Raw genomic sequence first — 16,252 nt, 5'->3', positions numbered from 1 at the left:
CCTCCTCTCTATCTTCTTTGTTGCTTAAAGCATATTGCTATAACAAAACTATTGATCATTTTCCCAAATACTATCTTGTATGATATGATGTCAGAATTAGCCTTATAACACCCTGGTGAATCACCTGGTCATATTTAATTACATTAAAGCTGCTGTACAAGTATAAACTGTTGTTAATTGCAGAGTCCTCAGATTCATTTGTTACTCCTCAAATTATAGAGCAGCTCATGGTCCAATACAATTTGAGCTGGGCAACGTTCAAGCTTGGGGTGGTGCATGGCAAGAAACATTCACTAAATGCCAGGAAATCAGCAGCTCTTCAAGAAAGAACCAAAAGCTGTGTTCCTTCAATGTTACCATCAGCAAATTCCCACCAGTAATCTACTGGAAGTCACCAATAACAAGGGATAATTGGACTAACTTTAACATCTGCTCCCTCTACCGCCAGTGTACGGTGGTTACAGTATTCAACACAAAGCAACTGTCTAAGGCTCCTTCAACTGCACTTCCTAAACCCATGACCTCCTATAGGACAAGGGCAGCAGACGTGTGGGAACACCTTCAGCACTGAGTTCCCCTCCCAATCACACATCACATTGCTGCATGAACTGCAGCAGATCTAGAAGGCAGTGCATCATCAAGTCTACAAAGACAATTTGGAATGGGCAATATAATGTTGACAGGAATGCCCATTTCTCCACAATGAATATTAAACAAATTGCTAACAAACATATGAAGAAAACGTTATGGCCAAGAGTAAGATGTCAGAGATATCTCAAATGAGCTCAATTGCAGCTCTGTAGACATAACTGTACCAGATGGACTGGAATGGATTGTGAGGCAGCTCACCATAGAATTATCGAGGTTTACAAAATGGAAACAGGCCCTTCGGCCCAACTTGCTCTTGCTGCCCAGTTTTCACAATTTAAACTAATCCCATTTGCCTGTGTTTGGTCCATATCCCTCCATACCTATCCCATCCATGTATTTGTCCAAATGTTTCTTAAATGACAAAATCATTATTGCCTCCGCCACTATCTCTGGCAGCCCATTCCAGACGCTCACCACCTTCTGTCTTAAAGAATTGCCCCTCTGGACCCTTTTGTATCTCTCTCCTCTCACCTTAATCTATGCCCTCTAGTTTTAGCCTCCCCTACCACGGGGAAAAGCTGTTGGCTATCTATTTTATCGATGCCTCTGTTGATTTTATAGACCTCTTATGAGGTCACCCCTCAGTCTCCTACACTCAAAAGGAAAAAAGTCCCAGCCTATCCAGCCTCTCCTTAAAACTCAAACCCTCCAGTCCAGGTAGCATTCTAGTAAAGCTTTTCTGTACTGTTTCTAGTTTAGTAATATCCTCTCTATAGTAGGGTGACCGTAACTGTACGCAGTAGTCCAAATGTGGCCTTCCTGACACCATCAAATGAAGGGCAATTAGGGATGGGTAACAAATGCTGACCATACCAGTGATCCCACATCCAGTGAAAGAATAAAACAACAATAGAAATTGCTGGAAAAGCTCAGCAGGTGAAAGAATAAAAGAAATGTTAACATAGGGATTGTAAAACCATGATTGAGTTTAATATCATCTTATTGTAGGGTAGCATGTTATAATTATAAATAGAAAATCATATAATCTATAACAAAACTTGGAGAGTTGCTGAACAATTCCAGTATTCCTGGATGTGGCAATTTCTTACCTCCTCTCCACTGTACTGCTTTAAGCAGTTAAGAAAGTGGACACTGTTGGAAAGCCAAAATGACAGCATTTCAAAATCTTCATCGTGATTCTATTAAACAAGGCAATGTTGGAAGAATGAATACAAACAACTACAGAATATTCACCTCTAAACCACTGGAAAATAGAACCTAATTTTGGTAGACTGGCTGATATCCATAAATCATTACATATGTATCAACATTTCTGTTGTTATTTAAACTTTAAATGTGTTAGCTACTTTCCAAATCAAGTATTGAAAACTTCCAAAACATTTAATTTGTAAATTACACAATACTTTACACAAAACAGCTCATATTTCAAAATTCGTTTAAATTTGTGTGCTTTAAAAATGCCTCTGGACTTTGTGGCAGGTTTACATACCTTAGTGACTTTTTTGATACCATCAAGTAGAGAGTTCATCAGGGATTTCAGCATTTCAGCATCGTTACCATCATCGGTGTAACGTATACACATGAACAGGATGCTTGCTGGCAGTACTGGAATCATATTGACAACCACACCTCGCGGTTTTAAGTCTAATAGTGAGGCAAGACCATATACATTAGAACAGAGAAGGCTCCTAAATACAAGTCTAATATTGATACTATTCATCTGTCTTTCAGAAAGCGGAGGTAACCAGAAAACAAAGAAAACAACTTCACCCAGAATTAGATTTTTTATGAGCTTTTCTTCATCTTCAGCTTTACACTCCAACATGCCAAGGAACTCCTTCTTTACAACGGGACTCACTTTTCCATTGGCTCGATGTCCTGTTCAGAATCATTAACATATTTGTGAATCAAGCAGATTCTTCCACTTTCAAAACCCTCTCAGCCTTCAGAATCTCAAGTACACAAATGTCTGAGATACTCTTCTAGATTTCTTGTAAAGTGTTAATATATCACATATCAGAGAAAAATTTCCATTACATTGCTCCCCGAGTACTAAACCTTGGTTTTGGCTTTAACTTTTTGCTGTCTCTGCTATACACCAACACTTTCAGCCAAACAGCACTAATTATGGGCAAAGATCAAGTTACGTACCTCTATCAATATTTTTGGTTAAGGACTTAATCTGATTTTGCAACTTCCTGATTTGCTTTTCTTTCTGGTCAAGACGTTCTTCCAGATCCTCCGAAACAAAGCAGTAAGAGGATTAACTTTCGCAAACTAATCATCTGTGTCGAACATTCATACCACGATTCCAGCTTTTCTATAATCGCATTACAGAATTCTTAAAACCAGGGGAAGCCTCCAATCAAACACAAAACATTAAATGAAAGCAAAACTGTTCTCCTAATTTTCACTCAGCGGCCTTTATGAGTTATAAATCACATATCTCTGCTGTTAGGTCAACCAATTAAAGGCATATTTTCGAGGGGATAGAGAAGAACGGCTGCTCTTAGCTATCATTTGCAATTGCCTCGTAACCCGTGAGTGTTTTATCAAGTAAGCCCCTTAACCAATACTTATAACAAACATTTCATATTCTTATATCAATTAATACTACAATGAAGCTCCAAATTGCCCCCAAGAGCCGTGAATTCAATTCTCCATCAAGGGAGCTTAATGACGCATGTTCTATGTTGTTGATGGAGTATGAAATGTCCCCATTGTGGGTAGTCAAGTTTCCAAGGACAGTATCCAAACTCAGTCAATGTAGTGCTGACTCAAGTTAAAATTTTGCACTGAAACAAAAATTGCATTTTAAGCACATTCACTCCATTTTAACAGATCTGCATGCATTTGCATCTACCAATATAAAAATTATCATTGAACTTTAGGGATGGCAATATTCTAGCACTCACCCAGTTTTCCAATGTTAATTGAGATGCTTCTTGTTTCATTCTGTTACTGGCTGCACTATCAGTTTGGGTCCAATTCAGTAGTTGATGATTCTCATTTTCAAGTTTTCTCACTTTAGCAAGTAATTCCACATTTTCTTTGGCACAGTTAGCTTTCTGGATCTCTAACAATCTATATATTGTCAACAAATTGAGAATATTTCAATAGAAAAACCTTACCGTACTGTTCTCAATTAACAGTGCTGGTTGTTTTTATTTAAATTTGAGAAGGGCAGTTGAGGAATTTGCTATTTGATTTGAATATTAAGCGCTTTGGTTTAAATACTGAGAACTCCCAGTGTTATTATAATTAGAAAACAGGAATGGTGACTTTTTGTTACTATTTAGGACATTGTTCAGTTATAAATTAATTGGAAATAAGGAAGGTTTTTTAAAATGAATTGATTAAGATAATCAAGTTAAAATAATTACAAATCTATGTTTTAATTTTTGGCATTGTCTGTTGCAAATCAATTGCAGTGGATATAGTCTATAAATCACATTCTATTCCAGAATTAGTTTTACAGAGAAACTGAAACAATATATAGTTTGCACTGATTTACAAGTCATTACTTATATGTGAAGGACAGATATGAATGCAACTTGTATACCAGACTTTCCAGCAGATTAATATGAGCTTGCTCTAACATCATTTTGCAATAATACGTCCACCTACATAAAACAATCCAGTAATAAAAGAAACCAAACAACTGTGGATGCTGGAAATCAGAAACAAACAGAAATTGCTGGAAAAACTCAGCAGGTTTGGCAGCATCTGTGGAGCGAAAGCAGAGTTACCATTTCAGGTTCAGTGACTGTTCTTCAGAACTCAGTTCTGAGTTTTTCCAGCAATTTCTATTTTTGTTTAAAACAATCCGATGCTTTACTCAGTAAATGTTAACAGATTAATGTTCACAGAGAAAATAAGAATTAAAACAACAATAACTGAGTAATTGGTATCCTTGGAAAATTCTATTCCTTTTTTCAAAATAGGACATTTAGAAAATACTGTCCAAAAATAATTTGGATAAAACATGCTGGGTAGTTTCTATGGCAAAGGCAACACTGTCTCAGAAGGAGCCAAGTAAATCAATATTCTGGTGTTCACATTTCAGAATAAACATTCTATAAAACTGAGCAAACGGTTGAGCTGCACTAAGCTGTCTCATTTTGGACATTTCAATGAAAATATGCCAACAGCAGGTAGCCTGACCCTTCGATTAATGATGTTTCACAACTGAAATGAGCATCGCATTCAGATAAAAGCAGACAGCAAACCAAAAATATTCTGGACCAAGGTGGCAGTAATAATACTGATCAATTCAGTTCTGATTTGCATGGCTAATTACTAAATTCAAAGATAGATAGCAAAATGTTATTCAGGAATTCAAATAATAACATCATACAAACATGATTATATTATTGCACTGAGCAGTAGAATTTTGTCAGTAATACCTTCATCATGCAATAGCAAATATGCATTACAGTTCAGGTAAGGATCAGAAATTTGAAGTGCAATGTTAGATATTAGATAAGTAGAAGCTGCTAATTAATTATTCTGTTCATGCATTTCAATGCACATATCCAGATCTCTGCTTTTTTGCATTTAATGCAAAATATTGATGCACTTCTTATATGTAGAACCAATCTTACACTAAGTTAAGGGAATAGACTAATATTAAAGATTTCACACCTTCTTTGGAATCCTTCTTCTTTAAGATTGCCATGTAATTGATCAGTAACTTCTTCCATTTTTTCTGTAAATTGGAGTTATTTTATCAGTGCATGGGTTTTTTAAAAAATCATGCAACCTGCATAGCCTTCAACGATATGAGTAATGTTAGCTGGAAGCTTACTTATTAAAATGTTAAGAAACTGTTAACAAAATAAGTTTGTTAGGAAAAGATTTTGATAACTGCAAAAGCTATATTGAGCTGTAAGAATCACAGATCACACTCCATAATTTGTATGCTTTGGATACATGCAACACAGCATACATAATCACCTTTCATTTCCACAACCTGTCCTTGTAAGTGGTTCTCAATGTCTTGTTTCTGTTTTTGCAGCTCTAATATTTGGAGTTTGAAATCTGGTATGACCTGAATGCACACAAAAATGGTTTACTCCTGATGAAGGAAAATTCAACACCATCAACAACATTGAACATGCAGCAGCTCTCAGGTATAAATGAACCAAACTCGGTGGCATCATTGATATAGGTAGGTCAACACTAACTTTGGAATAGAGTATCTGAATGTCCCAAAAGGCCATAAGAATGTTGGGGTACATATTTCCCTGTACTTAATTATTTTAATTCTTTCCTGCCCACCTTGTGAATACTGAGGCCTAGGTATCTAATTTTAATCAGTTTTATCCTCTGCTTTTGGAATATAATTCCACTGGCAATTCACCAACACTTTGGCCAAACGGTTACTTTTCATTGTGAATCTAGTCAATGACACCTTGAAAGTGTTACCAGGTTTCTTTGATGGTTTGCTATGACAATGATGGAAATTGCATGTTATCATATTTCTCAGGGGCTCCTACCAAAGTCACAGTGGAAAATCAGGAGACCTACAAGTGAAATTCTACCCAGGTACCTAACAGGCTAATTCATTATGGGTTACTTCAATGTTGGGGGCCATTGTTAGCTGTCCAAGCATTCACTTTTTATTCCAAGATAGGAATCTAATGAGGGGCACTCAAATAAAAGTTAAATACTGCAAATGCTTGAAATCTGAAATAAAGAAGAAAGTATTGGAGAAACTCAGCAGATCTGGCAGATTCTGTGGAATGAGAAACAGAGTTTACATTTCGAGTCTGATTATAGAGTCATAACGGACTCCAAGTATTAACATCATTTCTCTTTCCACAGATGCTGCTAGACCTGTTGAATTTCCCCATTACCTTCTGTTCTTATTTCTTATTGAAGAGGGACAATGGAGAATTTTCTCCCAAGCTCCCCTAATGTTATAGCTACTGACAACCCGACAGGATAGCAAGACATTCCACTGCAACGTTTTTCTCAGGTTCTGCAAGTGCTGCATATGGAAAACCACAATGGATGGTTTGTTAATGAGCTGTTGAACCTGTAGTCTATTCTTAAACATAGCTTTAAAATATTGAAAAGTTAGTTGGTGCCACTGCTAAACTGCATTAAATTTGGAATAGGAATAAAATTCCCACTGCTTTTTCTTCCCTGTAACTAACAACAGATGGAGACTTTCAGAGTGTAATATTACTCCAGAGTTATTGCATATCTTTCTTGTAATATTGAGTTAATTTCTGTTTAATAGCCAATGAACCCATCTTGGCCTTTGCTGACATATGTTGGAGAGAAACATTTGTAATGTACAGCTCACAAGATCATAATGACTTGATTGTACCAGATTTTCTTTAGCCAGTCTGGTCAGTTCCTGCCGAATAGTCTCATTAGTGTCATTCTCTGCTTGGACCTTTTGTTGGAGATGTGTTGTCTCTTCACAGAGCTGATCAATTCTAAAACTGAGTTCCTCGATTTCTTTTTCGTAGTTTTCTTTCTGAGACTGAATGTGCATTTCCATCACTCTGTGGAATGAAAGGCCACAACTAATTGAATTATTGCTGTTCCCACAGGTGCAAGTGTCTCTGAAAACACTGCAGAAAAACTTAAGAAGCTACCTGGAAAGTCATTAATTGACATTTATACTGAAAATGTCAGCAATCTGAGTTGATGTTTGTTCAATGAAAAATAATTAAATATTTGCACACCACTCAAAGAAGGTCATAAATAAAGCCAGACTGGGTTGGACAACAGCCTGACTGACACAGCAGAGGAGAGGACAAAGGATGAGGAGCGATGAGACAGAGTTGTGGGAAGGGAGGTTGGAGTGACAGGGTCATACTGGAGCATGGATAAAGAGTGACAATGGGGGGAAAGGACAGGACAAGGAGAGAAGGGGAGTATAGGGAAGAATCATAGAAACCATACTGTAAGGAAGCAGGCCATTCCACCCTCAAGTCCACACCAATCCACCAAACAGCATCCCATCCACACCCACCACTCCTACCCTACAACCCTGCATATTCCTAACCTGCGCATCTTTGGACTGTGGGAGGAAACTGATACACCCAGCAGAAACCCACGTAGACATGGGGAGAATGTGCAAACTCCACACGGACTATCACCCCAGGTTGAAATTGAACCCAAGTCCCTGGTCTTGGGAGCCACTGTGCTGCCCCTAGGAAGGATAAAGGTGAGTGGCAAGAAAGAGTGAGGGGAGGATGGGTGGATGGTGGAGTTTGGTAGGAAGGGAGAAGAAGGGTAAAAAAGGAGGTGTGAATAACAGGAGAGGGAGTATAGAGAGAAGAGGAAAACGCCTACAGGGAAAGAGAGGGAGGTTTAAGAAAGGCAAATGATAGCAACAAGGATGTAGAGGGGGTCAACTATCCCCAAATTTAACTCTGGATTTGGAGGGCGTGGAGAGGGGATGTGAACTGATGTTTTTCCACAACCAAATTTGGTCAGCTGGAAGCCGAATGGTCAAACTATCCATGTCTACCTCCAAACTGGATCAACAAATGAGAAGGATGGGAAAAGAGAATTTGCTTGAGCCCAGATCTATAAAGGGGCAGGCAAGTGAGAGGAAATCATCAAGAAGAGGTCTGTACAGAGTTAACAACAATGTTAGGGACATCAGGATCACAATAGGTCTGGGAAAAAGCTACCTGGGAAGAAATTAAATAAGGGTCAAAGGAAGCTGAAATCTACCTTTGCAAAGCTCTAAGTGGGCTACAGAAGCAGTGAGTGGCTTTGCAAACTGGGGCAAGACAGGAGATCAGGCAATGAGTAATGTAGAATAGCTGCCAACAGGAACCAAAACAAAGATCTGCAGAATGCATAATCAAGAAAATGGCCACAGCTAAAACATCAGTTAGTTAATGTAGGTTGTAACCTCTGCAGTTTCAGGGATGGACGAGTTCAGGTCACGACTGAGGGACTAGGACAAACATTAATTTTAATCAGCCAGGTAACGTTATCTCAACAATGTCACCTGGTCCTACAGAACTTCGAAAGAAAACCACACATTTTTTTAATACATAATAGTTGGAGGGAATTTTAAAAAAATCAAAATCTGAACCACGCTGGATACCAAGGGATGTAGAAGCCAATATGTTCTGAGTAAGTAAAAGGCAAAATAAAGTCACCATTGTCCCAGTATTTCATTGGAAAGAGATAACTTGTGGCAGTCTAACCTGGGGGGTCACTATCTCTCAGGCAAGGGGAGAGATTGAGAAGGGCAGTTCTTCATAGGAACCTCAGCTGATGTAGGAATTGAACCTACAATGTTGGCATCACTCTACTGCACAGACCAGCTGTCCAGCCAATTGAGCTAACCAAGTAAGTACTGACAAAGAGACTGCATTCTTCTTATAATGATTAGATCCTTAAAATCATTTTTCCTGTAAATATAGTTTTACTTCTTGACAAAACTGTTGCGAATTCACTCTTCACTGTCTGGACTCATTACGGTCCAGTTTGTGTTTAAAACCCAGGTACTAACACAAATTGGTCACTGCAGCATGAGTATATATCAGAGATAATGTTTTTACAACCATCTTACAAAATGTGTTGCATTAAATTACATGATCATTACTATAATTTGTAGCACATCAAGACAGCCTGAGGATGTAATAATGCACTAGATAAAGACAAACCTTTTGCAGTTTTTTTACTTAATAATTCTATAGTGGAGGATTTAATTACACATAATTGCAATATGTAGATATGAATACTATGCTTCTGTAGGAAACAGCAACCCACAAACTCTTCTGCCACTTTGCCATTATTAACTTAAACAGAAAAGGACTTTATTAATATTCCATCACCTGGTAGCTCTTTTCAATCCTTCATATGCCAACCAGAGCTCTCCATCTTCATTTAGCTGTTCCATATCCTCTGGAGAAAGCCTTAAGTAAAGAATTATTTTAAAATATTTAACACAACCAACATATTTTATATTTAAACTTATTAGCAATTAAAAATTTATTTGGATAACATAACATGTTTTTATTCAGGTGCACTGAACAGGGAGAATATAGAGGGGAGACATCAAAACCAAACTGGAAGTATTATTGGAACTTACATTTTGCTTTTAGAATTTGTACTTACTGTGGAAAGCCATCAAGCGAGAGTTTCATATCATAACCTTCAAATGACTGACCTACTAGATACTAGATCTGTGTCACTTTTATATGTACAAGTTACTCATATATAATTGCATCTGTCAAAATTGTTTACATACTAAATGCTTTATTTCTGAATGATTTTTAAACAAAAAAAAAATCCTCAATGCAATGGCCATATTTTGCTGCAAGAGATGACATAACAACTTTTGCTGTTCGCCTTATGTACAATTGTACACAGACAATTAGCACATTTTCAGTGCAGATTTCGAGCCTGAAGCAACAGAGATGCTATTCAACTAATTATATTGATGAATCAACACAGATAACTGAAAGAAACAGGAATCATAAGCTACATTTAAATGGATGCAAAATGAAAATCAGATCTAGGCATAGGATTAAATGCAAGTCAAAAAACGCAATATACAAAGGCTATACATTTGTTAGAAATTTGCAACATTAAGTTTATATCTAAGGGAATGAAATGCTACAATTGTATTATTTTTCAGGGTCAGAGTTTGTTCAAAAGCAAATTTTAACTTACTATGCCATTAAGAACTTAGTTATTCTGTTTGCTTATGGGTCTTTACAGAGGAATTAGGAGTGATTAGCCTAAATTCACATCATCTCAGTGATCTATCTCTACAGATTCTACCAGAAAAGCCTGCAACACTGCAGCCTGTAAAGTATAACATTGACAGCAGTTTCTGCGCTTCCTCATTCACCTGTGCGTGTGTAGGTATCATTCCTGCTGTTAATAGGACAGCAACATTTGGGCCAGCAATAGGTTTACATACTATTCACCTACAAAACTATTACCTACAGTTCGAAATTTAGTTATAGTTGGAAGGCAAGCACAAGGAGAAATAATTCTCATTTTTAACAAAAGGCTAATTATAAAATGAATTATTCTATTCCAGCTCCTATATGACAGCTGTAATAGTGTCAGATTATAATAAGCTCATACCTTGATACATAAGGCTCCTTCAGAGTGGTGCTCAAGTGTCATGTGGTCAAATAGCAGGTTTGTCTTTTCCTTCTTAATTTGTTACTTTTCTTGATGCTCTTTAAAACATCTTACCTTTCTTTTCTTGTATGTGCTTTTTATTAGAAACTTTTAAAATTTTAGTTCATTGTTTTTTGCAATTTGGGATGAAGTTTTCTGTCTTATTTTCTTCTTTCTATTATCAACTCCATTATGACTCTCTCGGTACCCAGTAAAGAGAAGCAGAATGAAATAGCATAGATTTGAGTCGTAATCACAGATGCACTCATGTACACGAAGGAGAATGTCAGCTCTCAAAAATATTGCAGTAAAATTCTCTCAAAGGTGTATTTCTGCAATGGATGCTGGCTCAAAGAACTGAAGATTTTTTTTTAACCTACTGGCCGGCTTAGTCAAATGGTCTGAAAATCAGTTGCAGCAATAATTAACTGGATAAATACATATCAGGTTTATTTTCTACATTGTACTTTATTTAATAAAAGCAGAACTTATTTCTGTCCAAGCATCAAAGGTTAATTTCACCAATGTGCCTACATTTACTGAAATTAGTAGATACTTCAACAGTGTCAAATTTTCCAGTAAAGAATCAAAGTGGTTCGTTTGGCTGACAAAGTGATCAACTTGCAGCACTTGAATAAAAGCTTTGGATCTGGACTGTGTATTTTCAAATTTCAGTTGAAGGCCTTACAGCTTAAATAAGACTTCCAATTTACTTTTTTGTGCATATAATTCTGTCCATTCCATTGGACTGAGGGCTAATATTGAGCAAGGCATCATAGAGTTTCAGAAACCTCATGGCAAGGTTCAAAATTTCAGATTGAGCAATGTTTGTTTTCAAGTTATGATAGTTGGGATGCCAAAATATCAAGTCTAGGTCTTAATTTATTAATATGTATTTAAAATGATCTATCATGTTACTGATATATGCAACAAAATAACAGTAACACAGAATATTTAGAGTAGTGAAATGCATTGAAGAACTGGAACTAAAGCAAAGAAGCTGTCAACATCATAAAACACCCAAAGTTACTTACCAGGAGCATTAGGAAACAAAATCTTACACATTATTGTAACTCATGGTCATTAGATAGGATGACCAAAAACTTGCTCAAAAGTGAAGGTTTTAAAGTGATGTGCAAACAAAGCAAATGTAATGTGAGATAAATCTTTTTCACACAGTGAGTTGTTTCAGTAAAAATTGCACTGCTTGGCAATGCGGTGGAGGGAGGTTCAACTGAGGCATTCAGCAGGGATGATTATGAGGAGAGAAATATGGTGTGCAGGTACATGGGGTGAAAAGACAGGAGACTGACACGAGGTAACAGAACTGGTGCAGACTCGATGGACTGAAAATCTTTCTTTCTGTGCTGTAGCCATTCCATCTTAAAGGGAGATAGAGAGGTCAAGTGGCAGAGAGCTGTAATCCAAAGGTTAGGGTTTAGGCAACTGAAGGTGCAACCACCAAAGGTGGAGCATTAGAAATCAGTGATCTCAGCGTCCAACATTAAAGAACAGTGAATATCTGGAGGAGATGACTGAGATAGGGAGGCCACAGAGAGATTTGAAAAGAAGAATGGGCACTTTTAAAACTGAAACATTGCCTGGCCGGAAGCAAAATGTAGCTCATGAACACAAGGGGGAAAGTGAGTGGGACTGGGTGTGAATAAGGAAATGGCAGCAGAGTTTTGGATTACTTCATATCTACAGTGGGTAGAACATGGGAGTGTAGCCAGAAAAAAAGTGTGTTTTCAACACTCAGGTCTGGAGGTAAAATTTTATGAGAACTAAGGAAGTTCTCTCATATCGATAATAAACTGAGAGAAAAAAAGTCATCAAATAGATAAACTGCAGTGTACATGCCAGTGTGCATTACAGTGTAGCACACTGCAACATATTTAGCAGTTCAGGCAACAGAGAGAGAGAGAATTTGACTGGTTTACTAATTTTATATACACCCAAAGACACGTTACTGACTGCAACAGACATTAGCAAGTTCTATTTTGTAAACATTTAGATGCTCTGTAATACGATGGTTTAATTAAACTGCCAGCAAGCCATTTTGTTTTGCTTCCAGTTGATATTATAGAGAACAGTAACAGATGGCAGACTTTCAAATTGACGTGCTGTTCTGCTACTAAATTGACTTGGGGAAAAGCCAAGTTTTCTTTCAGCATATTAGAAGGGCAATATTGCTCAGTAAAATTGTTTAGTTCAAACCGTAACTGACTCATTCTGTTCCCAAACCTTCACAGTACTTTATGTAATAATTATTGGTGATAATGCCAAATTTAAACAAAAATATTCATACCTCTTTCGTAGCTCCTCTCCCTCTAAACCTCCAAGGAGCTGTTTTGTAATTTCTTCGACTTTTTCTGTGAATTGGAATGTGTTTGTACAATTTTACAATGTTAGTTATAGATCGCAACTGCCTATAATACCACGTGCTACATGATGTTGGAATATTGGAACCTGCTAAAGCATTAGAAACATGACATATTTACCTACATATTTTCAAACTTATGCACTAAGATGATAATATGAAATTCTGACATTTTCCTACATACTTCTGTTTGACACCATCTATTCTGAAAGGGAAAATCTGAGAGCAAAGCAACTTCTAGTTAGCTGAGAGAGAGTTAGGGAGAACTCCTTACCAAATCTCCCCCATCAATAGTAGATATTTCTATTCAATATGTTCAGAAATGTTAAGTGATACTTTCAAGTATGGTGGGACTTGAACCCAGATCTTCCAGCCTAGAGGCAGGGATACTACCACCTCAGCATTTAGCTGAGTTTGTAGGGCATTAATGCAGACATCTGCTGTTGTTCAAATTTTCCATACAGCTGGCAATCCTAGTGGCTGGTTGCTAGGAAGACGTATTTACTTTGCAGTTGTCATAGTTACGCAAGATTGGCATATCAGCATGCTGCAGCATGAAAACTCCATTACTCCAACTCAATACAGATCAGAATCAACTTGAATCAAAAACATTTAACACTTCATGGTGATTCATTGTCACATGCACAGTAAAATGTTATTCTCAGTGACCACCTTTAACTGTTACGGAAATGTTAACAGAATTCTGTTACTAGGCAATACCAGCTTGCTCATGTTGGTTGAAAGTTCACCTGAAGGAGCAATATAACAACCAGCAGTAACGGAGTGGATTGTTTAATCACCACTAATTGTTTTAAGTAAGCTTTTCAATTAATAAGCTTTCCCATGCAAAGACTTAGTAATTTTCATCATCAACAGGAACTTGAAACCAGCCATATCTGATCAGCTGACCTTTACGGTGTCCACCCAATTTTTGTTTCCAATGGTCAATCAGATATGGCACAGAACGGGTGGCAATCTAGTCCTGCCAACTTTACAAAATGAAAGCTGTCTCCTTAAGTCTCCCGTATGCATTTTATGTAGCATGGAGGCAACATCTGTAAAATGCTGGCAAATGCTTCCTCATGATTCAAACAGACCAATCAACTGAAACAATGAGTTGGCATGGTATGTATATTCCATTGATCCTCATCAGGCATTTTTTATTCTTTCATGGTGCGTGGGCTTTGCTGATTGCGCCAGCATTTATTGTCCATCCCTAGTTGCCATCGAGAAGGTGGTGGCAGGCTGCCTTCTTGAACTTCTGCTAGTAGTAGGTACACCCTAGGGAGGGAGTTACAGGGTTTTGACCAAGCAACACTGACAGACTGGCAATATATTTTCAAGTCAGGATGGTGATTGGCTTCGGAGGGGAACCTACAGACAGTGGTGTTCCCATGTATCTGCTGCCCTTGTCCTTCTAATTGAAAGTGGCTGTGGGTGTGGAAGGTGTTGTCCAAGGACCTTTGGATAATTTCTGCAGTGCATTGGGTAGATAGTACGCACTGCTGCTACTGACAGTCAGTGATGACGAGAGTGGATATTTGTGGATGTGGTGCCAGTCAAGCAGGCTGCTTAGTCCTACATGGTGTCAAGCTTCTCGAGTGTTGTTAGAGCTGCACCCATCCAGGCAAGAAGTTTCTAAGTTTCTTAAGCAAACTTAAAAGGTGGCTATTTTCATCAAATATAATTTCAGACCGGACATTTATCTAAATATCGAATAATTGAAAAAAGTTTCATTCATGGGATATTGAACAATTATTTTAAAAAATGTATTCATGGGATATGAACATCACCGGCTAGGCTAGGATTTATTGCCAAGCCTAACAGCCCTTGAGATGAAAGGGATGAGCTATCTTCTTGAGCCTAGTGTGTAAGGGACACCAACAGCACTGTTAGGGAGGGGGTTCCAGAATTTTGACCCAGTGACAGTGAAGGAATGGCAATGTGGTTCCAAGTCAGGATGATGTATGGTTTGGAGGGGAACATGTAGGTGTTGCTGCTCCCAAGCACATTCTGCTCTTGGCCTTTGAGGTGGCAGAGATCAGAGTTTTGGAAGATACATCATGTATACATGCATTTTAAAAATTATTGAACTAAACATCTGGATGTGCAATAATGCAAAATTAAACCCATTGCTTCTGCAAGATTTGTTTTGAATTTGTCAATTCGTGTTGTGCAGAATACGACCCTCTCCAATGGTTGTAAAGCCCTCAGGTTAAATTAGCTTTCATTTTGAGTCTAAAACAGGAACCACCTGCATTTTGAGAGCTACATGCAGAACTAAAATCACTGAAGTCGTGCAGAAAATCTAAAGAACAACATGGCTCATTTGGGTTACTTTTCTACATAGAATTACATGGGATTTATGACATAAAAACAGACCATTCAGTCCAACCAGGTTATGCTCCACTCAAGCCTCCTCCCATGGCTTTGTCATCAAAACCTTTCATCGTAACCATCTGTTCCCTTCTCCCTCATGTACTTGTTTCCTCACCAGTATATCCGTACTATTAACTCCACCTACTCCCTACGGCAATGAGTATCACATTCTCACCAATCTTTGGCTGAGTAAGTTTATTTTGAATTCGCATTGGTGATTATCTTATATTGATGGCCTCCAGTTCTGCTCACCTCCACGACAGGCAGCGTTCTCTCAGTATCCACTCGATCAAAACCTTTTAATTTTTGAAGTCCTCTATTAGGCCACCCATCCATCTTAATCTTCAGAGAGAACAGACACAACCTATCAATCCTGTCCTAGTATGAATACCTACACTTTTCTGGCATTATTCTTGTAAATCTTCTCTGCACTATCCCCTGTTCCTTTACATTTTTTTTAAAATATGGCAGCCAGAACTACAGCGTGTATGGGTTGCACAGTGGTTAGCACTGCAGCCTCACAGCACCTGGGTTCGATCCCACCCTTGGGTGACTGCCTGCGTGGAGTCTGTACATTCTCCCCAGTTCTGAGCGGGTTTCTGCTGGGTGCTTTGGTTTCCTCCCACAGTCCAAAGATGTGTAGATTTGGTGGATTGGCTGTGCTAAATTGCCTATTGTGTTCAGGGGTGTAAAAATGCAGGATTACAGGGATAGGGTGGGATGCTCTTTGGAGGGTCAGTGTGGATTCGATGGGCTGAA

At 38.0% G+C, this 16,252-nt stretch overlaps 1 protein-coding gene across 2 annotated transcripts in view; it reads right to left on the bottom strand.

Moving 5' to 3' along the window:
* The window catches only part of myo5c (myosin VC), an 83,048-nt gene that overhangs the window by 7,683 nt on the left and 59,113 nt on the right, over nucleotides 1-16,252 (bottom strand). For both annotated transcript variants that reach the window (XM_020509642.2, XM_048616091.1), the window contains 10 exons: nucleotides 13,043-13,106; nucleotides 9,432-9,512; nucleotides 6,950-7,130; nucleotides 5,569-5,662; nucleotides 5,257-5,320; nucleotides 3,528-3,696; nucleotides 2,764-2,851; nucleotides 2,383-2,490; nucleotides 2,102-2,256; nucleotides 1,701-1,790 (listed from right to left, as the gene is read on the bottom strand). In XM_020509642.2, the coding sequence (XP_020365231.2) occupies nucleotides 1,701-1,790; nucleotides 2,102-2,256; nucleotides 2,383-2,490; nucleotides 2,764-2,851; nucleotides 3,528-3,696; nucleotides 5,257-5,320; nucleotides 5,569-5,662; nucleotides 6,950-7,130; nucleotides 9,432-9,512; nucleotides 13,043-13,106 (1,094 nt within the window). The remainder of the gene's footprint in view (nucleotides 1-1,700; nucleotides 1,791-2,101; nucleotides 2,257-2,382; nucleotides 2,491-2,763; nucleotides 2,852-3,527; nucleotides 3,697-5,256; nucleotides 5,321-5,568; nucleotides 5,663-6,949; nucleotides 7,131-9,431; nucleotides 9,513-13,042; nucleotides 13,107-16,252) is intronic.

The sequence above is a fragment of the Rhincodon typus genome, chromosome 33 (assembly GCF_021869965.1).
Source record: "Rhincodon typus isolate 14 chromosome 33, sRhiTyp1.1, whole genome shotgun sequence".
Lineage (NCBI taxonomy): Eukaryota > Metazoa > Chordata > Chondrichthyes > Orectolobiformes > Rhincodontidae > Rhincodon > Rhincodon typus.
Note: the sequence above shows the minus strand (reverse complement) of the source record. Positions and strands in the feature narration are given on the sequence as shown.